This window comes from Heterocephalus glaber, unplaced genomic scaffold (assembly GCF_053883595.1).
Source record: "Heterocephalus glaber isolate CG9 unplaced genomic scaffold, H.glaber_assembly_v1.0 deba00001428, whole genome shotgun sequence".
Lineage (NCBI taxonomy): Eukaryota > Metazoa > Chordata > Mammalia > Rodentia > Bathyergidae > Heterocephalus > Heterocephalus glaber.
Window position 1 is genome coordinate 29,752,872 of NW_028258293.1, and position 22,103 is coordinate 29,774,974.

Below are 22,103 nucleotides of genomic sequence, written 5' to 3' on the forward strand. Positions count from 1 at the left end.
TTCGTTTTGTGTCAAAACAGTGCATCATCTGTTAGGATGTGGACTCTTCTTCACCAAGGTCCCTGCTCTACCAGTGTATTCTGTTAGCCCAGGCATCAGGCAAGGCTTAGAAATCAGAAGTGAGTTCAGGGAATGGATGCAGCAGAGCAGCCGATAGGAACTGAAGCTCCATTTATATATGGGCAACTGAGGCCAGTGGCATCCCCAGAGAGCAAGAGAACAGGAGAAGGTCAAGAACCAGAGTGTGGGGGCAGCTGAAGACTCCAGCCGAGGCTGCAGTGGTACAGAAATAAAGATGGAGGAGCTTCCCCCAGGACCAAATCAGGAATCATAGAATCCGGTAGGTTCTGAGAGGCATCAGAGGCTTGGCAGCTTTCCCAGGCCCATAAAGCTGGATAGTGGCAGGCCAGAGACAGAATGAAAGTTCTTGGCACTCTCCAGAAGTGGGTACAAGGACAAAGTTAGAGTTGGGGCCACGGACAAGGGAATAAAACATGAAACCCAGTCAGAGCAGCAGGGCAGCCCCTCCTGGACTAGATCCTGTCAGGGTTTTGAGACAGAAATAAAAGCACAGCCAGCATCTTCTGTTATAAAAGACCTTTAATGGCCTCCTATTTATGGTTCTTTTGTTTATTTGTCCTGTTGGAGTCGAATAAACTATAATAACTTATCTGATAGAATAAGGGATGCCACAGGTACAACAGATTACCCTGGAGGTGACCCAGGAATGAGTGCCACAGAATAGTCACTTCACAGAAAGGCCGCAGACTTGGAGTCTGCCCTGGCCACCCCTCCCTCCTGCCCAGGACACATACATTGGCTCCCTCCCACTCTGTAGCAAGAGGCAGCCCTGAAGCATCAGTGACACTGAGCACAGATGCCCGGAGGGCTGCTGTCCCCTTGCTTCCCCCAAGGGCTCTACACACTGTCACAGGCCAGGACCTCGCCCAAGTTTAGGAGGCACCTGCCTCTTGTATGCTGCCAAATACAAAGACACTTTGTATTGCAATGCTGAAGCTGCTCCAACATGAAAAGCAAGAATAGAACCTGTGCTTGCTGGTCTAAGATCAAACCTCAGAATGGTGGTTTGAAGTTTTTCTTCAAAACAAAGTTTGAAAGTGAAACCTCAGTAGGCAAGAGATAAAAGCAGAGCTGTTCTGGGGGAAGTGGAAATGGAGAAAGAGCTGCAGACTCAGCCCTTGCTTGCCTCCACCCATCTCCCCTAGAGCATCCCCTGACAAAGCTCTGTGGCATTCCAGGGGTTCCACAGTACCTGGTTGGAAAACTACTATGACAGAGCATCTGCAGGTCATGGGTCCCAGGGACCTGTGCTTTGACTTCTCTTTGGGGGGCAAGTTGGGAGAGTGTTGGGGTAAGGTGCTCCCCTTCCTGCAGGTCTCCCTTGGAAGCTGCTGTGCCATGACCCTACAGGGCAAGGCGGAGGTGGGGATCTGCCCCACAAGTTGACTGCTTCCGGCCAGGAGGAAGGGCAAAGGTGGTGGAGCTGCCAGGGCCAAGATGGTGGCAGAATGCAGGCTCCAGGCAGGCTAAATGAGTGAGGATCAGGGAAGTCTCTTTTGGTCCTTATTGAGTTTAAAAAGAAAAATATCAGAACAGGCACAGGCCTGTGTCCATGAGACCCTATAAGAATTCAAGATGGCAGCCTCCCCTTTCCTCCTGGATGGAGGCATGTCCAGGCCCTAGTCACTGGCAGGAAAGAGCTGCCTCTCTGAGTAGCTAAAACCATCAGGGATGGATCAACCAGGACTCGGCTCTTAGGCCAAGAGGCCTGAGCATTTGGGGCCTGAGGCCCTCCCAAGTGTCACCAAGAAGCTATTGTTGCTCTGGTTAATCCTGGGTGGGTCTTTATACTCTAAAGGGAAAGAACAGGCATTTTCTATTTCCCCTCACCCTTGGATGTCTTTGATGGAGCAATGACGAAGTCAGCTCCCTGACCTGGGGTCATGGCCAAGGCTTCTTGACCTCTGTGAGGTGAGAAGTGGGGAATATGGATGGCCCAGGCCTGGGAGGGCCTGTCCTCCAGTTTCTGACAACATCCACGTCTTCTCTCTGTCCTGAATCCTGGACCCCTGTCCTTGGGCTTGGAAGTTCTGAGTAGTGTCCACATTTCCCTCTCAGCTGGGTCACCAAGGCCAAATTGACTGAATCTCATTCTGGTTGACATCTACCTATGTGAGAAGTGGGGAAAGAGAGGAAGACTGGTGGGAAGAGGGCTCAGACCACAGCAACATTCCTGTGACCCTGGGCTATGCCCTTGTACTTGGAGGGCCACACCCAGGCTACTTAAAAGAAAACTGGCCACTGATTTCCATCTCCTCTGGGCCTCACCACAATGCCTGAGTCAGGCAGGGAAAGGATTATTGTTTCAGTTCAGTTAGGGAAACTGAGCCTATTAATTTGAGTCACTTGCTCAAGGCCACCCAGCTGGTTGATGACAGCCAGGACTGAGAGGTGGCACTGGGGACTTCCAAAGAAACATTCTTTTCACTGCATCGTGTGGGACCAGCTGTCAGCTGTTCTCTCAAGCAAACTAAAACCCAGGTGAGTCCGCTCTTGCTTGTCTGGGCTTTATGGCTGAAGAGGCTATGGGGCCCTGCCAAATAACTCAGTCCTTATCTTCCCAGGGACTGAATGCTTCTCTTGGTTGGGGTGCTGAGCAAGTCCTGCTAGTCCTTACCCAAAGCAAGTTCTTCCTCCCAGATTGGTATCAATGTGGCCCCCTCATGGCCCACTGTAAAGTACCAGTGCGGGGTTGCTGGTTTGCCACAGGCAACAAAAAGTCAAAAACTGTGGCTCTGGGGCCCAGTGAGGCTCTCCTACCCCTAATGGAATTGGCTGTCATCTGGCTGGGTTGACTCTAGAATGCAGAAGCCCTACATAGAAGCACTCAGTCATGTTAGCAGAGCTGAGGTATCAGGAATGATGACCTGGGTCCTCCTCCCCAGGAAGATGACAAGGAAACACTTCACCCTATGTCCCACAGCACTGCAGCAAGGCTCCACAGCAGCATACCTGGCCAAGGGACAAGTGACACCAAAATCCAACGCATGTACAACCCACAAGGCTGTCATTCTAGCATGGGTCCAAATACCTCTGGAGGTGGTACTGGGTTCTAATTCACATCAAGGCATGGCATGGACCAGGAGCAGCCATGGAGCCTTAAATGCAAGGGCCCTCTTCTTACTTTACCTTGTAACTTCCCTCTGGCTGTGAGCTTCCTAAGGACAGCCCATCTCTGTCTCCAGTGCTAGGCAAACAGCAGAGAAACTGTCAGCAAAGGATGGTTAGGCTGAATTCAGTTGAATTTAACCACTGCCATATGTAGTCTTGGTTCAAGATAGCAAAGACAGAAGGGGCTCTGCTGCTTCCTCAAAGCTGGGACAACTGCAGTTAACACTGGGATAAACCCAAAAGGTGAGTGTGATGTTGAGGTGGAAGAAGCTCAAGAAACCAGCCTGGCAAATCTTCTGTGTGCACATGTTAGGGATAGAGGAAGAGGCCAGCAGACCAGTTATGCCAAACACAAAAGGTCTCCTATCAGCTTCCAGACAGACAGTGGAAGGCACATGCTTGCCATCTGCTATTCCAGCATTCCATGCCTCTACAGTTGTCCAGATGGGGCACAAACTCCCCAGCCAGCTCTAGCAGGAGCTGCACACCTGGGATACTTGCAGGTAGGACCCCAGACTGGCCAGAGGAGTGTGACTGCCCTGTGTGAAGTTCTGACCTGGGAAGGGGGTCCCTTGGATGGGGTGTTCATGAGATTACAAGGTGCAGGGCCAGGTGACTGGGTCATTTCACCATGGGAGATGATTGCACAGCCCAATGCCAGATGTGCCAGGCTAAAAAAAGTTCCAATCCAACTTGTATAATAAAATTATGTTGTCTCCCTTTGCAGGCAAATGTGGGAATGAGACAGAAAGGAGCAAAAACTGAGAAGAGATCCCCTTGTCTTGCTAATTGGTGTATTTGCCTGAGTAAACTTCAGGGTGTCTGAATCCTGGGGGGCAGGGCTGTAATGTCCTAGAGGTGCCACCACAAGCCCCCCGCCCAAGCCTCAGCAAACACAGCTCAGTCCCTCCTTGTTATATCTATGGCCCCAGCTCAACAACAGGCAACTTCCTGGAGCCCAAAAAGGATGCTTCCTAGGCCTGGGGGAGGAACTAGGTGCTGGGCTGGGCCCTGCCCTCTGAGGTCTGAAGGCGAGAGCAGTCAGCAGCCCCGGCTCCACCCAGCACACCAGAGGCTCTCGTGCTCACAGTCTCAGAAGCCAGAGCTCATAGGCCTTTTGAGATCATATGGTCAAACTCCTTGGTTTTCCAGTGAGGAACTGAGGCCCAGAGAGAGGAAGAAACTTGTCCAAGGATGCACAGCAAGTTAGCATCAAAGACCAGACAAGGAGGATGGATGCCTTTTAACACTTTCTACTTTATCAGCTGTCTGGCCTGTTTCCCTGAGAAATGTCCCAGGTCTCTATCACGCCAACATCACCTGATAGGTACAGGGTACCCATGACACTGGGAACTTCTGAAGTCCAAGGGGGAAAAAAAGAAGCAGCTTCCTTCCCTTTGGGGGAGAACATCCTGAAGGAGCCTGGCACCTACTGGAGAAGGACCCCCTTTGACAGAGGGCATGGTGGCCTCAGGCTCTCTCTCTCCCACCTTGCAAGGCTGGCCCAGCCCAGCAGCCCTGGAGAACTGCAGGAAGAAGGGGCGGGGGGGATGGTGGTCCAGCTGCCTCTGGCTCTCCAGCCTTCCTCCTGGTGATCATCTTAAGTCCATGAAGGAAGAGAAGTACGGTGGACTCTCATCTTCCCACTCCCTGCCCCACTTTGAAAGCCCCCCCCAAAGCTCCCCTGTTGGGGGCTGCCGCTTGCTGAAGACCCCTCTCCCTCCATCTCTGTGTGTATACAGCTATGTCCACACATGTAAAGCACACAGTAGCTAAGGTGACACGTCCCGACAACACCAAAATGTACTTGGCTAGTTCACACAGCTTGCCTCAGCCCAGATATCTGCTGGTACGAAAGTCAACCCACTGTTTGTCTGTACTCTGGCATCTATGGGTCCTCGCCAATGCCACTATAAGATGCAGGGACCTGGGCAAGGATGAAGGAGGAGAGGTCTCTGGTGGGTCCAAACTCCGAAAAGGCATTGGGACTCTATCCAGAGTTCTGCCCCTCCAGCCAGAAGGGGGGACCTTCTGCATTGTTCTTTCTCTTTTAGCTGCCAGAACCATGCTGCCAATGGGACTCCAGACATCTCCTATGTCTTGCGCCCTCTTGCCCACCTTGGAGTCCTCATGCCCACCACTGCCATACCCCTCCTGCACACCCTTCTCACTCCCCATTCCAAGCCAAATCCCAAGACCAGCATCGTCATGGTTGCCCTTCTGGGAGTGAGCGTGAAAGGGGGGAAGGGGGTGGAGAGGTGACTTCGGAGAAGGGTGAATTCAGTGCCCTGCGGTCTTGTTGGCATGGTGATGTGGGGCCAGTCCAAGGCCAGAGCTCCATCACCGAAACTAGAGACCACTAGGCCCCCTGGTAGAAACTGGAAGAACAAAGGGGAGGGAAACCAGAACAGGAAGAAGACGAATGAGCATCCTAGTGTGAGAGAGTGGACCGGAGCTGCCCAGAGGGAGGCCAGCCCGTCTATCTGTCGTTGAGGTGTGGAGAGCCGGTAACATCCTCCTCTTCCTCCTTGTCATCCTTTATGCCTTTCAGTCTCTGGCGGGCAAAGTCCTCAAATACAATGTCGTCATCACTGGTAGGAAAGACAAGGAAAATGCGGTATGTTTGCAGGGGCAGGGAGAGGAGGCAAATGCAGAGGCCTGGCCCGATGTGACGCCCAGGGGCCCAAGAGAGAACCACACTCTGAGGTCTCTGGCCTCTGGGGCTGACCTTGAGCAGAAGGCCTGCCAGGCTGGCACATCTGCTTGCCCACTGGTGGCTGTGGGGACAGCCACATGGAGACGTGGGGGAAGGGGTAAAATGCCAGAGGAGCATGAGCTTGACTTTCATGCCTAGGAGCTAGAGAAGTGACCCAGATTTGAGGAGATGAATGAGATGTGTCAAACAGGAGTGCTCTGTGGCCAGAGGAAGGAATTGTTCCCACCGTGAGAGGCCAGGCCATCAAGGTTTCACAGCATATCTCAATCTCCCAGAACAGAACCAAGAAAAGCCACCCACCCAAAAAACTACCCTTAGGAAGCATTCCCGTTTCTGAACAGGAAGGAGTGGGCTGCATTTCATGGAAGAGAAAGCCATAAAGCCCTTTCTCCAGGGAAGTGTCAATTCACATGCATCCAGGTGGAGGAGGGGCTGACAAATCTACAGAGAGGCACGGGACATGGTGGGCTGAGGGTACCTGAGTGGGGTTGCAGGACCAAGGGTGGTTCCTTTATATCATGAAGCATGCACACTTAGGACCAGGCAGGGTCCTACCCAAGTCCCCTGCCCCATGAAGTTCAGCCAGCAGCATGGGGCATCCTTATGGAGTGACTTGAGACCCCCATCTTCCAGATTTCCCCCGGGGACAAGGCAAGGGTGGCTTTTGGAGCTGGAGCGAGCAAAACTGCTTGGCCCTGGAGGTGATTCATGCTGTTGGCCCAGGTTCTCCCCCTCCGGCCACTGTCCAGTGCCGCGCTGGCCTTTCACTGCAGAGATCCGCATCAGGTGGTCCATAGGAGTCAGAAGCAGCAGGACCCCAGATCCCTCCCCACCCACTGCCTGCCTCTGCCCAATGGGCATGGCGGGGCGGGAGAGCAGATCCCAGGGCTTGAACCAGCCCTGTGTGAGCTGAGCAGGTGCTGTGGATGGACGAACGGACTGACGGACGGACGTGCAAGGACGAGGGAGGAAGACAGACCCCACCAAGGCAGAAGGAAGAGGAACAGGCACGGAGGGTCCTTCAAGTCACATGCAGGCAAGCGGGTTGCTGAAGAGGTGAGCAGAGGTGGCTCTCAGCAGATGGGGTTAGACCAGCTGCTCCTCAGGGGTTAATAAGCATATATGCCAATGACCCCTCCACAGCACCCCCCCAGGCCCACCCCCAGACATCCGCAGGCAGGCTTTGGCTTACTTCGTGTCAAGTTCTATGAGATTGGTGTCTACTGGTGCCTCGTTCTCTGGAACTGAACACAGGGGGCAGGGCACCCAGGAGTTAGTGAGGGGAAGGGATAGGTAGGCCCAGGCTCCCAGCCCGGGACAAGAAGACTAATCAGGGAGGGCAAAGGATGGAGGGGAAGGAGTAGGGGAAGGGGGGACTCATCCAGGTCTTAGAACGCCCCAGATCATCTTCAAGGCAGGGGGTTGTAGGGAGGGCCCCGAATGACCACTGCAGCCCCAGGACAGCTAAAGAACCTCTGAACCCCCGCTGCGTGGACAGGTCTCCAACACGACTTAAGATTCTTGCATTCCTGACTTTCACTAATTCTAAGACAACTTTTACTTTTTTAACATTTTAACCTCTCTTAAGCTTGGAGTGTGTTTTATAATCAGTGGCACTTCATAGTTTGATTGTGGGAATGCTAGCTCTCTTAGAGTCCAAAGACCAACTGGTTATCCCTTGGAAAATTATGGAAATGGGGCCGGGGATTTAGCTCAGTGGTTCCAGTGCCTGCCTCGCCAGCAGAAGGACCCGAGTTCGATCCCTGGTACCAAAAAAGAAAAATTATGGAAATGGTATGTCTAGAGGTCATCTTATCCATGTAGCCCCTTCCCCACTCAAGAAGAGGACCCAGCCTGGACCTGGCTATGTGGCCAGTATGCTCCCTCCTCTGCTCCCAGCCTTCCTCTCCCATGGAGAACAGAGATCGGGGCTCCCTGACTCCTAGCAGGGTCAGAGGTAGGAATTCTGGGCTCCACAAAGACCCTTGGGGCTTGTGACTCTCGGCTGAAGGCTAGGCCAGAAGGAGGTGGGGTGACGGTAACGTGGCAGCTGGTCGAGAAGGGAATGGACTACCTGAAAACCCCCATACCAGTGACCCACAGATCCTGCTCACCTTCCCGATGTGGAGGTTCTTCTTTGGGTTTGGGGTGCATTAAGGTGAAGGGTAGTTCCACAGCCACATCACTGAAACACAGACCCAAACCCTGTGAGCCCCGAGAGTCTCAGGCTGTGAGCTCTGATGCCCTGTCAGTCTGAGGGCTGGAGAGGGTTTGTGGTCAGGGAGGCCCAGGTCTACCACTCTCTAAGCCTCAGTCTCTCTAGGAAATAAGCTAGGAGACCTCTTCCCCTGACTTTAAAAGAAATGGAAACTTCTCTTTTCCTGAGGAAGATCTCCGGGAGATGCATGGGCTAGGCAAAGGGTTGTCCAGGGCAGTGTGCCCTGTGGCCTCTGGGTGGCTCCACAGGTGCCCTTGGACCCTGCCCACCTCACAACACCTCAGCCACCCAGCCTTCCTGGTACTGCTCTTCTCAGCTCCTCAGCTTCTCACCCTAGGAAACCTTCCCCCAGACTTCGAGTGCCTACAGGCACAGCTACATCTTCTTAACCTTACCCTGGGCCCAGCTCGAAGAGGGAAGGGATGGGGAATGGAATGGGCAGGGGCACAAGAAGTACAATCAGAAATGTGTGTTCCACCAGCACCCCTCTCACTGGTGGAGCGCTTCACCTCTGTGGGAGTCACTGAGCTCATCTGGAAAACAGGGATAACAACGCCTCCCTTCTAGAACTACTGGAACTGCCAGATGTTGGTAAAAGACCTGGTTAAACTGTGAAACTTGTGCCCATCAGAAGTATTACTTCAAAAAAAAAAAAAAAAAGAAGTATTACTTCCCCTCCATGGAAACATGGGAGTTTTATAAGACTATCAAAAATATTTGACTTTATTTGTTTTGCTTCCAAAGAGGACTGTTTTTCCAGGCTCGCTTGGAACAGTGAGCCATCAGACAGAGCTGGTGGAAGACTGAATGTGCTGGCCTTCACCAAAGCTGTCCAGGATACGGTGGGGAGAACCTGGACCTCAGCCTTCCACCAGGCTATGAGTAACACAGGCAGGGGGAGGGGATGCTTCAGGGACTTCTGTACCCAGCACAAGTCTGGGTTTAGAAAGTCTTTGCTGAATTACTCTGAACTAAATTAAATTAATTTCACCTTTCAAGTTAGACGAAGATTTCACAGGATGAACAATATTGCCATCTTTTGACAGGGACAGCCCAAAGAGCCATATTTGTGGCTCCTGCATTTTGGGAATGAAGGTCATCCAACTGGTCACAGGGAATCTTGTCTACAGAAACAAATCTCTTGAAGGCTTCTCCTTAGCAACACATAGCCAGTAGTCCATTCTTATTCGTACAGAGATTTGAAAGCCACAAAGTCTGCATTACTCCTATAATCTAATCTGCTCTCCCAGGGCCACTCCCCAAATCCTTGCTGAGTGTCAAGCTCCCTGTCACTCGAGTGGAATGGAAGAGCAGGGAAAGGTATTTTACAAAGAAAACGTGGGCCCCAGTCCCTCTTGAGAGGGCTCTAGGCCTGAGCCTGTGATCTGCAAAGACCTCTAGATTCTCCCCAACCCAGTGTCCCCTCGTTCTGCTCAGTCAGGCCAGAGGTCTCTGGGCCTTCCAGGAAGCTGGCCCAAGCAGGGAAAAGGAAGGACTTTACCTGGATGCAAGATCTCCCAGCAGGCTGGGTGGGTCAGAGGAGGTGGGAGGGTGGTCAGGAGAGAGTGCAGAGAGAAAAGAAAAAGCACATTCATTCACCACCTCTGCTGCTCCCAGAGCAGACTCAGGGGATACCCCCCACCCCTGCCCAGAATGTTCACCCAGGGTACTAACATGGTTTCAGGCTGCCCTTGGGGCTGAGTGCAAGCCCCAGCTCAGCAAACTCCCTGGACCCCAGGATCCACATCTGTGAACGAGACTCTCCCCACCCCAGGACTGTCTAATGGCACAAGGAATGACTTTGGGGTTACCAGGAGCATACAGAAGGCTGTGTGTGGGTCCTGCAAGGCCACAGGATTCAGGACTTAGGATTGAAAGATGTCCTATAATTTGTGATCAGTATTATTCTAATTATTAAGGGGACTCAATGTCTAATGTTGTTTAATGTTTTGATCTTTCCTTAGAAATTTATGAACTAAATTAGAGAGAGAAAAAACTCCCCCAACAAATTAGAAACCTTAAATTCTAGGTTTATAACATAGAGGTCCAATTTATGGTGAAATGAGACTTTTTATGAGCCTCCACCAAACTGAGCTCCGGGGTAAGGAATATGTCTGGCCCACTGCTGGGACTCCAGCATCTGGCCCATGATAGGAGGCTAGGAGAGGGGAGTTCAGGAAGTAACTGGGGAAGAGTTAGGGCCTTTGCTTCCCCATCTGTAAAATGGGAAAGTCAGCCACGTTAGCAAATCTGGAATCCAGCTGTAGGATTCTGAGCCCCAGGAAGATCCGTGTAGGCAAGAGTAGGGGTGTACGCTGTGTTCCAAGGTAATATTGGGAGGCTTGGTACCCTCAGGCACCCATAGAATAGACTGTGCGGATGGCCTCCTGTGGCACGCCCACTCTGTGCACGGCCTAGCCTGGGATAAAGATGAGCTGGAGAGAAGGAGTGAGATAGGTGGGAAACGGGGGTCATGGAAGGAGAGGGTAGAGGGGCGGTGGAGGAGGAAGAGGAACTGGAAGGAGTGAGAGAGGAACAGGAAGTCCGCTAGCCCCATTCCTCCTCCACAGAAGGAAGCAGTTAAAAGGTCTGACAAACAGGCAGAATGGGGCAGGGGGCTGTGGGCCCCTCTGTATTTGGGGACTTTGGGCTGGGCCACAGGACTCACCCGCCCCGAGATACCACCAGCTTCACTTTCACTTTATAGGAAACAATGATGCCCAAGATCTCACGGTTGGCACCTTCCCTCAACCTGCAAGGCAACATAGGTTAGCTGGTCCTCAGGGCTTGCTGGGGAGTGAGACACAGCAGGCAGTGGGGCTTGGTAGGGGGCATGTTACCCATTCTTCTCCTGGGGTACCCAGCCTCCATGTCCCACAGAGCCCAGTGTGGGCCTCAACCTGGGCCAGCAGAAGAGACAAAGATGAGCTGTGCCCTCCCTAAAAGAACAGGAACTCAGAGCCCTGAGTTCCAAATGTGGCTGTGAGATTCCTTACTGGGTGACCCTGGACAGCCCCTCCTGGCCCTGTCCCAACAGCACAGTGAGGGGTGGGCTGTAACTGCTCTTTCTTGCTTTTGCTTCTCTCCCCCACATTTGTGCTCAGTAACCCGTGGACAGAAAGGGCCAGCTGGAAGTTCAGAGAGGGTGAGGGCAGTGGGAGCTGGGGGTGTCAGGGAAGGGGTGCCCAAGAAGGTGGTGCCTCCACCTTACAGATAGGTAGGATTTAAGCTGGGGTAGGAAGGGAACAGAAAGCTTGGGGGCATGGGGGCTACCTATGCTGAGACGAAGAAGGGTCAGACTGGCATAAGCCTAGAGTCTGGGCTGGAAGTGGGGGCAAGGTGCTTCAGAGGTGGCCACTGGAGGGCCAGACCTTAGTAGGGGGGTGAGGAAGGTATCCCATGCCCCTAGGCTTAGCGATGCCCATGGGTTAGGAGAAACCAGATAGCCCTGGGGTCTCTGACGTGGAGGGCAGCCCACGCCTAATCCACCCAGCTCAAAGGCCTGATCTCTCCAGACTCCCCAAGCCCTCCCATTCTTCCCCTCCTGCTATGACCTCTCCCTTCCACTCCCTTCCCTCCAGCCTCAGGAACATGGCCAGGAGCTGCTGCCCCTTTCGGAAGCCCTTCGATGCTGTCCCTGCCCCAGGCCAGCAGCAGGGCTGGCAATGACCGAGCGAGTCAGGTCCAGTGGTCCCCACTGTTCTCTGCATCCTCCTGGATGGGCGGGAGTGGGGGACAGGCTTCCTGATTGGTCAAGCTCCTGCGGGCAGCCCTGGGAGAGGCAAGCCTGGCCCTTGTCCCTGCACTGGTAGGACCGGGAGGGCGGGGACCCATGGTCTAGGAGCCTGGGACTAGGAGGGCGGGTCCTCACAGGGTGCTGGAGGCCAGGTTCGTGTCCTCGTGCTTCAGCTTCCCATCCAGGGCCAGGCCCCGCTTCTCCCGGTTGTTGGCCAGGAAAGGGGTCAGCGTGTAGACCTTGCAGAATGTTGAGCTGGGTGCCACTGTGTCACTGAGAAGAAGGGAGGCAGGCGTGGAGGGAGGCCCTCCCCACGCCAACTTCAGCCCTCAGCCCCAACCCAGCCAGGACACCTATGGCCTTGCCAAGCATCCCTCTGCCAACCTGTTCCCCTCTCCCCCCAACTGTAGGCATCATGTGCACCAGGCCTAGCTCTGACATGGAGACCTCCGCCACCCAAAAGAGGCACAGGACTGACCCTGGGCTAGGAAACAGCACAGTGCTAAGCAGTACACTTATTTTAAAGTCAAAACTATATACAAACCATGAAAGAAGATACTGGATACCCACAACCCACTACTGAGGCTCTACAACTAAAATTTTACTTGCTTTATCTTCCTTATCCAGGCATATGGATTCATCATGGACAGGGCATTTTGTGTTCAATTTTTTAAATTTGTTTTTGTTTTGTTTTGTTTTTCTGAGACAGGATCTCACTGTGTAGTTAAGGCTGGTCTCTGACTTACTATGTAGCCCAGGCTGACCTCAAACTCGCAGTGATCCTCCTTCCTCAGTCTCCTGAGTGCTAGGGTTACAGGCCAGCACCACCACACCCAGCTAAATGTGCTTTGATTGTTCAATTTTTACTTGTTTTTGCTCTTTATTTGTTTTCTCCCTTTTCAAAACAACTAGTAGGGCCGGGGATTTAACTCAGTGGTTCTACCGCCTGCCTCACAAGCGCCAAGGTCCGGAGTTCAATCCCCAGTACCAAACAAAAAGAAAGAAATCAACAAGACAACTGGTGTTCAGCAGACAGTAGGCTGGCCCTGGCACTGCCCTGCTTTGCCCCTTGTGAGCTCTGTGAGCAGAGCACATCCCATTCTCTGACCCCATTCCCTAATCTGTATACTGGGGCAGTAGCAACCCCAAGCCCACAAGACTCCAGGAGATGTAGACTGTACACTCTCTGAGCATGAGCAGCTCCCTTCCTGGGCTGGGCTGTGTGAGTTGTGCAGCTGTGCACAACTGCAAGACTCGAGGGCCCACTTGGGGTCCTGCAAGCTGCTCTGGCTCTGGTTCACTTCGCTGTGCTCCTCACCAAGAGTCTACACCTCATGGCTTTGAGGTTTTCTTTTTTAAATCAACAGTGGATATAAGAAATATCTAATAATAGTGAAATGTTTGATCTAATTATAACACATTACTATAGGAAATTTAAAACTATCTCAAAGACATTTTAAAATGTTTTTAAGTAGCAAAAGAATACTGATTGCAACATATATACACGTACACAGGTAACACTGCAGAAAGTGCAACTGCTCCAAAAATTTTTCGGGCCAGGTTAAAAAAAATGAGTGTGTCTTCTAGTGAATGCACATACTACCTTTAGGTAGATAAAGGCTTTTGCTTGAGATCTGGAGTCTTGTCTTAGCTGCCAGTGCGCTCAGGACAAGTTCTATGCTCAACCATAGTAGCTCTCCTCAAATCCTGACTTTTTTTTGTAAAATTATTCTTTCCCCTCCCACACACACAACCCTTTTACCCAGGGAGCCAGATGACTTTTCTGCCAGACAAGAGAAGCTATGTACCCGGTGCCTCTCACTCTGCCTTGGCTTCTAGGAAGCTCTGAGCAAAGTTTTCCCCTTCCACCTTGGTTTCTGGTAGTTTGGTGATTCTCTCTCCACAAACCTATTCCCTCTCATTTATTAGCTCTTGTCGGGTCTCACTGGTTTTCCTTGACTGTAGTGTGCATTATATTGCAGCTAATCAGGTGGATGGCTTCTGAAAGGCTCTTCAAGATCATCTACTTCGAGGGGCAAGGAAGCCTGAGGCCCAGCCCTCTCCAGGTGAGCAGAGCCACCTGAGCTGTGACCTGACCCAGAGCTGCTTTTTCCCACCCAGTCCCAGGCCCAGCGTCGATCACTCACTCAGCCTCTTCCATGGCCACGGGGCACTTGTACTGCGCTGTGTTGAAGAGGCAGATGTCCGCGTACTGGCGCACTGGGGGCGGGGGAGGCACACAGGGAGGAACTGCATGAGCACGGGGCAACTCCAGGAGGCACTTCCGGCTTCCCTGAGGTAGGGATGCTCAGCCTGGGCAATGGCCAGAGTCTACCAGGCGCACTTCTGAATAACATCACTCCATCCTCCACCCAAAGGACAGCCCCTAAGATGTCCATTCCTTCTTCTAACCTAAAGTTTTCCCATCAAGGACAGCTTTTTCCAGAGTTCAGGAAGCCTAGAAGAGGTGGCCTGGACAGAAGGCCATGGGCAATCTGGGCACCAGCCTCAAAGTCCCCACTTGGCCCAGAGCAGGCCCCAGGTTCAGAGGTTATCAACAGTAGCAAGCACAAGGCTCTTGACAAGGCCCAAGCATTCAGTTGCCCACCCACCCCCACAGCTGACCCTCGCCCCAGGGTACCTGAGATCTTGATCTTCTTCACCGTCTTGTTGGTGTTGTTGGTGACATGGACGTTGACACTGATGGGTTCTCCGTGGTAATAGATCTGGGAGGCAGAAGAAAGGGGAGTGCTGGCTGGGAGGGCACCAGCCCTTTAGGTAAAGGTGAGGGGAAAAGGCCTTCCTGGGGTTCCCCAAACCTTAGTTGTTCTAACTTTTGCCCCAAGATCATTGACCACTTTGCACCAGTGTGAAGGTGGCACAGAAGTCACAAGTATATCAGCCTTCCAACCCCTTGTGGGACTCCTGAAGATACTTGTAGTAGGCGATATTCCTGCCTCCAGTCCTGTCCTGGCCACTAACATTAATGACCACAGTAAAAGCAATAATGATGGCGACTGTGTGTTGTTGGAAAGGTTATCTGAGCCTCAGTTTCTCCCACAGTACAATAGGACCTGGACCAAGTGATGTCTCAAGTCCCTGCCAACTGGGCTGACACAAGAGGCTCCAGCGGAAGCCAGGGAAGGAGAAGAAGGGCTGGCTTTCTCCACAGAGGAACCAGCTCTCTCACAGAATGGCCTTGATTGCATCTCAGCCAGGCATTTGCCTTCAGCTACCCCCCAGGAGGGAGAGGGTGCCCACACCCCAGGAGGGGCCTGTCTGAGCTCACAGCGGGTATCAGTTAGCTGTTTAGAGTCCCCTGCCTTCTTCAGGGTTTGCTGTCTCGAAGCTCAGGGTTAGGAAGCATTATGACAGGGAGTCCATGGGGCCCTCTGTCCCCTTCTCTGCCAATCTGGCTGTCCTTTACCATTTGGCTGCAGCTCAAAGTTGGTGGATATGAGGGGAGATAGGCAGGACCCTTCCGAAAGCACACTGCCTCCTTCTGAAGTCAGCTGAACCCCCAGGCTCCTGTCAACCTCTGCCACTCCTTTAGGCCCCAAGAGAGGCCTCAGATTCCCCAAGCTCCACAGTTCCAGGACTGGGGGATGGGCTCCTACCTGAGGAGTCCTCAAGGCCAGGAGTAGGGGATCTGAGCTGCAGGCCTGGGAGAGCAGCCCCCAGCCCGCCAGGTCCCAGCTCCTACCTCCTTATCCAGGGAGGCCTCCAGGTGCAAGGGCTTGTCCGACATGAGGAACTGCCTGGTGGTCTCGGCGGTGGGCTGAGGGCCCGGCCTCTCTGGGGCATACTGAACCTTCCGGATGACCAGACGTACAGAATTTCTAAGGCAGATAGATAGTGTGAAAGATGACCAGAGTCACCTCCCTCCATTCCCTTTCTTTGCAACTCTTACATTCCTAGCCTGCTCAGGAAGCTGCCATAGCTCCCTATCACCTCGGAATCCAGCCAACCGCAGAGGTCGGTCTAGGGCCCCAGTCCACCCTCGCCCATTCTATTCCCAAACCACCCTGGGGAAGCACATTATTTGGGTCTGCATCTTGGTACTCAGCAGGATGGTAAGAAAAGAACTATTTTCACTTCCTGTCTCTCTGTGTCACCTAATAGTGAAGTTCCTTACATACTGCTGTATCTTCAGCACCTATGACAATGCCTGCCATATAATAAATTCAATGGACCCTGGACTTATGATCAGCCTGATATATGAACAACTTGGGTTATTACTGGAATTTTAGTTTTAACTTACAAAGTCTTGAGCTACAACCCAAATGTCGGCCGCTTATGCTTCCAGATGGTCTCAGACACAGATTTAACCCTTAAAGCGTTCTGGAAGGAACATGACAACATCCTCTCCTCTGTGGGGTTAACTGAGAAATCCTGGGCCAATGTCTCTCTAAGGACACTGAGATCTGCCTGTATACAGGAGAGAGACTTTGAAGGCTGTGTAGAGGAGTCTGAACCTTCAACTGACCAGCTTGAGTTATAACCAGCCTAGAGAAGGAACTGAGTTCATAAGTCAAGGGTCCACTGTATCTATTAAGTGAAAATATGTGGCTGGAATTATAACTCAATGGTAGAGAGCCTCCCTAGCATGTGGGAGGCCCTGGGCTCCATCTCTGGCACTGGGAAAAAAAAAAAAAAAAAAAAGCAGAAGGAACAGAGGCCCCATAAGAAAGCATTCTTGGAAGGTTCCAGGGCCTGGCTAGGGGATATAAGCCAGTGAAGAGGTAGCTCAGTGAGGCAATGAAGGCTCACAGATGAGAAGAAGGTGGTGGGAAGGTGACAGGGTTCAGAAAGAAGGATTTGGAGGTATGGGGAGGGGACAGGGACTCAGTGAGACCACCTCATTGGCACACTGGGAGTGCTGACATCCCCACTTCTCCAAGCTACCTCCACTCTCTGGAACGGTATGGCCTTGAGAGGAGGGTCTCCTCTCCCCACACACCTGAGCTGTCCAGGCTGCCGATAGAAATGCCTGCAATATGGCCAATAGCCACAAGGTGGCAAACAACCCACTCCCTAAGAGGGTGCTGGATCCTTTGCCACAGGAAGCAGGGGCATCTTTGGGAGCTGAGGCCAGGTGTGCCAGGAGGCAGGCCAGGGTCTGACCGAGGAAGGGCAGCCAGGAGAAGCAGGGACCATCTGTTTCCAGCCCACAGGAGTGTACATCCTCTCTCTGAGACACGGCCGTTGGCTTACTCTCCCCGTGTGGGTTTACCTCTTCCCTCTATTGCTTGGAGGGCCTCTAGGACACACAGGCCCCCACCTCCCACCCTTGGCCTCCCAGGAGGAAAATGGAAATGGGGATGGCCTGAAGGCATCTAGCTCAACACTGAGCACAACCCGAATTTAGGGGGTTTTCCCAAAACAGAAAGACCTGCAGCCCGGAGGGGAGGAGCTAGAGGTAAGCAGATGAGGAGGAAGCGGCCAGTACGGTATGAAGAAGATGCTGAGTGAGGCATGGTGACTTAGCTCCTCCTCCGACTTGCCCCTCAGGGCTGTCCCCTCCCTCTCCACACCCCGTGCCCTTGTACCTTTTGTGGATCTTCTCCTCCAGGTTTTCCGCACAGAAGGCTTTGACTTCGTAGTCCACACCACAGGCCTGTGGAGGAGGCAGTGCTGACCGCAGGGCCTTGGGGATGCAGGGCCTCCAGCATGCGGCCAGCCCAACCCCCCATGATACAAACCAGGCTGCCGGCCGGGAACAGCAAGCTCCTGTGGCCCCACCCCTCATGAGTGTGACTCCCAAGCCTTTGGTCAACGCTGCCTCCTCACCCACCTGCCCACAGAGCTGCTCCCAGATCCCGACACTGCTGTCCCAAGCCACCCTAGCTGGGTGTACTCTTGGGACTCCTGCCTCCATCTGGGTGGCTGTCTTCATTGAATCAACAGCCAGAAATAGCAACAGACAGCATGGTTGGGGACTCCTAGGGGGTGCAGACACTGCACTGGGGACTTTCTCAGTCTCCCCCAACAACACAGGGTTATCTCTGCCTCACAGATGAGGAAATGGGCTCTGAAGTCTGAGGCCTAGGACACTAAGGCACCACTTCTCTCTGAGCCTCAGTTTCCCCATCAGTGGGGCTCGAATCACCATGCAAGGTTTCTGGGGCTATGTGAGGCCAGGTGAAGGTCCTTAGAACATTTAGAACATTTTGGTCCTGTTGCAGCCAACACCAGGGCCAGCGACAGTGACTCAGGAGAGCCTCTGACACATCTACGAATTCGAATTCGGGGGTGAGGCTGAGCCTGCAGCCTCGTCTGAAGAGACTGGTGGTCCAAGGGAGGACCAGCAGGCCTAGACCCAAGGAAGCTTCAACAGGGGGAGTGGCCGTGTGTCCCCAACACTTCCCAGGGGAAAAGCCAGGATCCTGGGGACATGAGAGCCCTGGACCCAGACAGATGCCCCCTTTGAGGTCACTAACCTTCCCCGTGTCTTCAGGCCCGGGCTGCAATGTCACAGAGCATGGGAGGTTCGGAGGGATCTGTTCAGAAGACAGACAGAATCAGCCCCGTCAGAGCTACCACTGCGCTGCCCTTGCCTCCTCTCACTCCCACACACCTGTCACAGCAGGGCCCCTAAGGACTGGCCATGTCTCTCCCATGAGGCAAGGAGCCCCTAGAACGGGCCATGTCTCCCCCATCAGAGGCCCCTCCAGTGAAGCCAAGGATTTGAATTTGGTTTCTTTAAGGGTTTAGCCCAGCCAGTTCTCACAGCAATGGTTGGAAAATCTTTTCATGATGTCTTCTGTGGTAGGCAGAATAATGGCCCCCCAAAGATGTCCATGTCCTAATCCTCAAAATCTGGGACTCTGTTATCTTACTGGACAAAAGGGACTTTACAGGTAGGATTCTGTTAAGGACATCAAGATGGGGAGAATAGCATGGATGAGTCAGGTCGGCTGGATATAATTGTCAGAGTCATGAAAGAGGAGACAGGCAGCTGAAGAAGAGTCCATGCCAGAGGATAGGGCTGTGAGAAAGACTTCCCATGCCATGAGTCTATGGATGGAGCAAAGAGGCCAAGGCATTTAAGTTGGAAAAGACAAGGAAACTGATTCTCCTCTAGGGCATCCAAAAGGAACCACACCTGCCAAGCCCTTGATTTTAGCCCCATGAAACCCATTTTGAACATCTAACCTTTAGGACTTCAATATCATAAAGTTGTGCTGTTTTAGTTGGTGTGTTTAATTATCACCAAGTTTGTGGTGTTTGTGGCAGCAGCCACAGGAAACTAGCTACAAGATGACTCGGTATTCGTACTCCATTCTCAAACACTCAGAGAAAGGGAGGGGATTGCACTGTACCATAGAATCAGACAGTCTAAGGAACAAGAAATTTTGAAATTCAGAACTGTGAAGTCTTGGAATTGGAAAGTAGCAAGGCAGGGCAGGAGGCTGGAGCTGAGAAGCCATTGTTCAGGGAGACACCTTATCGTGACCCAGGGGCCAAAGAGTTCCTTTCTTCTCTGTAGCTTCCCCAAGCCCTCCTTTCTCCACCAGCAATGTGGATTCAGGAGAATCCGAGGAGTAAGTAGCCCACAGTAAGGGTGATAGGACCAGTGTGGCCAAAGAAACACTTACCAGCTAGAAAAAGTGACAGTGCCAGGTCCAAAGGTACACTGCTGAGGCGGGTAACCAGAGCAGCTGCCCCTGCAGCTGCCCTGAGCACTCCCTGCAGGTGGCATTTCTGAATAGGCCAAGGCAGGTGGCAGTCCCTACCTCAAAGGTGAAGGGGTATGCGTGCTCGCCCAGCTTCTTGATGAGGCGCTCCTGTAGTCGCGTCAGGGGCTTCTTGTCCTCAGGGGCCGGTGGGAAGGACTGCACGTTGGCCACAAACAAGTCTTTTCGAAAGGTCAGCCCCAGGACATCCAGGTCCTCCCGGCCATAGCGGAAGGCGCAGGTCAGTGTCACATAGACTGTGGGGAGCAGGGGGCACTGATCAGGGGTCTGGGAGGGAACACACAGGCTCCCCAATGTGCCAGCTGCAGGCCTGGGCATCACCCCACTGGAGGCCACAGGCCTGTTCCTAGGTCCTGTGCAGAGGGTGTGTCTCCCTCAGAGGAGTGGATACTGGGTACCTGGGTGGCAGCCCGGGAGCCTCTGAGAGGAAGTGGGAGGTGTCTTCAGGGCCACCTTCCTCCGTCCATCCCGGGGGCACTGGGAATGGCCTGACAGGGCAGAGGGGGCTGCAGTAGGTGGCAGGCATGGGGGTTGGAGCAGAGAGACAGCAGAAGACAGGAAGGAAGTGTGGGGCCCTTTCCAGAAGGCACAGGGCTCTGCCCCAGCCCCACCCCCTGCTCCTGTCTCCCCACTAGCCTTGCACAATCCCTTCACCTTTTTGTTCTCTGAAAGTGGACCCTGGCTGCTGACCTACTGGCCCCAGCAGCCTTGCTATGGTCATGACACATGGATGAGAAAGTGTTTAGGCGTTGACAGTTCTCCCCAGCTTGAGGAGGCCATGGCACCTGCACTGGTATTCACTAGGGTTGGGGGGGCACCAGTGGGATGGGCAGAGAGGCAGTAAGACTATCTGATGTCCTTTCTGGAAGTCTGAGGTCGGTAAGGAAGGTGGGGAGGGAACTACAGCCTACCTCTTCTCTCTTTGAGATACTCAGGATCCACCAGGACCACACCATCTGGGGGAGACAGAAAGTGAGCAGACCCTCCCACCTTCACCTCCCAAACCCCAGAGCCCTCAACAAATCCAAATCCAGCCATCTCTCCATTCAAAAGCCTCATGAGAGAAACAGGAAAGCCAGCACCTGGGGATGACACCTGATTTCCCAGCCTCATCTCTACCATGCCCCAGCCTCTGCCCACCCAGACCAGCTGTTGACTCTGAACAGGTTACTTGACTTCTCTGTTTCTTCATCTGTTAATAAGAATAATATGGGTCTGAGACCCTTAGGACCAAGTGTACTTTGGAATTCAGAAGCTTTGAGTTGTAGAGAGGCAGTGTGGAATTCATTTCATAGTCTGGGTACCACCCTCTGTGGGACATGCACCCTGCTGTAAAACCATTCGAACCTCTGCACAAATACACTCATATGCCATGTAGCATTTCAAAGGACCACACATACAACACAGTCCCACAAGATTATATTGCCTAGTGACATCATGCTCATCTTAATATGTGTAAGTACACCCTAGGAGGTTCACTCATCGACAAAGATCACCTCATGAGGCATTTCTCAGAATGTGTCACCATTATTTAGTGACGTATGGCTACCTTCCACCAAGAGGCTAACTACGGCATGAATGGCCTCGCCCGAGATGAGTCAGGTTTGCCAGCAGACGAGCCCTGCCTAAAACCTAGAACAGAGTTATGTTTTCAAGGCATTCTGGATTTGAGATCTGTGGACTAGGGGCTGTGATCCACAGCCCCCACTTCATGGGCCTCGTGTGAGACAAGTGGGTAGTCTGTCAGTGTGCACATGGGCAAAACGTGTCACACATGTAAAGGGCTTGGACAGAGCCCTTTACACAGGCCAGCACAATGGAGAGTGTGGAATGGGCCCGGTGTCCCTCATAAAGCTTTCACTTGGGAGCAGAGTGGCCAGCTGGACATAAAAGACGTTTTCTCAGCCCAGGAGGCCAGGAGCGCTGGCTCAGGGGACACCCCTGCCTAGTACCCCTAACTTGTCTCTGGCCAAAGCTTCCTCTTGCTCCGGTTGTACTGCCGGCAACCTTCCCCATGCTGCCCCCACAGCTGACCCCGCAGGGAATCTCAGGCACAGTGCCTGGAAGGACCCCACTCCAACCTGTCCTGGGCAGGTCCTAGAGCCAGCTGGTCAGGGCATGCCCAACAAGCTCCCAGGACCTGCCCATGCATTTTCCTTCCTTTTATGGTGGACATCTCCTCTGGACCACGTCCTGCTCTGCGCAGGGGCTCAGTGAGAAATCCATGCAGAGAGAGTCCCAGGGGTGTGCAGAGAATCCCTCCGGGTTGTCAAGGGAGGCTGCTTGGGGGAGGAAAGCTGCAGCCAGGCCTCACAGGACAAAAAAGGGTCACTGACTAGATGACTAAGGAGTAGGATGAGGCAGGCAGAGGGAACAGCATGGTTCTGAGGCCTGGGAATATGGACTCTGGAGGCTGGTAGAAGATCACAAAGACCCATCAGCTAGGCCAGAGGGCTTGGACTGGTGCCCAGATCCGACAGGCGTAGTTAGCACAGGTCACAGACATGACCAGATCAAGCTAGAGGGCAGTGTCATGATGGACAG

The 22,103-nt window shown here is 53.0% G+C and overlaps 1 protein-coding gene across 9 annotated transcripts in view; it reads right to left on the reverse strand.

Moving 5' to 3' along the window:
- Window positions 1-582: 582 nt before the first annotated feature.
- Arrb1 (arrestin beta 1) overlaps window positions 583-22,103 on the reverse strand; it is a 77,899-nt gene continuing 56,378 nt past the window's right edge. For 3 of the 9 annotated variants that reach the window (XM_004863230.3, XM_021243203.2, XM_004863228.4), the window contains exons 4-16: window positions 20,471-20,515; window positions 19,599-19,795; window positions 18,303-18,362; window positions 17,412-17,479; window positions 15,566-15,701; window positions 14,504-14,588; window positions 14,010-14,082; window positions 11,998-12,135; window positions 10,795-10,878; window positions 9,628-9,651; window positions 8,023-8,093; window positions 7,101-7,152; window positions 583-5,783 (exon numbers count right to left, since the gene is read on the reverse strand). In XM_004863230.3, coding sequence (XP_004863287.2) covers window positions 5,672-5,783; window positions 7,101-7,152; window positions 8,023-8,093; window positions 9,628-9,651; window positions 10,795-10,878; window positions 11,998-12,135; window positions 14,010-14,082; window positions 14,504-14,588; window positions 15,566-15,701; window positions 17,412-17,479; window positions 18,303-18,362; window positions 19,599-19,795; window positions 20,471-20,515 — 1,145 coding nt within the window. In that variant the 3' untranslated portion in view covers window positions 583-5,671. Of the gene's footprint in view, window positions 5,784-6,386; window positions 6,957-7,100; window positions 7,153-8,022; window positions 8,094-9,627; window positions 9,652-10,794; window positions 10,879-11,997; window positions 12,136-14,009; window positions 14,083-14,503; window positions 14,589-15,565; window positions 15,702-17,411; window positions 17,480-18,302; window positions 18,363-19,598; window positions 19,796-20,470; window positions 20,516-22,103 lie in introns of those variants that run through there. The other 6 variants (XM_087211941.1, XM_004863229.3, XR_015451486.1 and 3 more) reach the window with 5 other exon arrangements.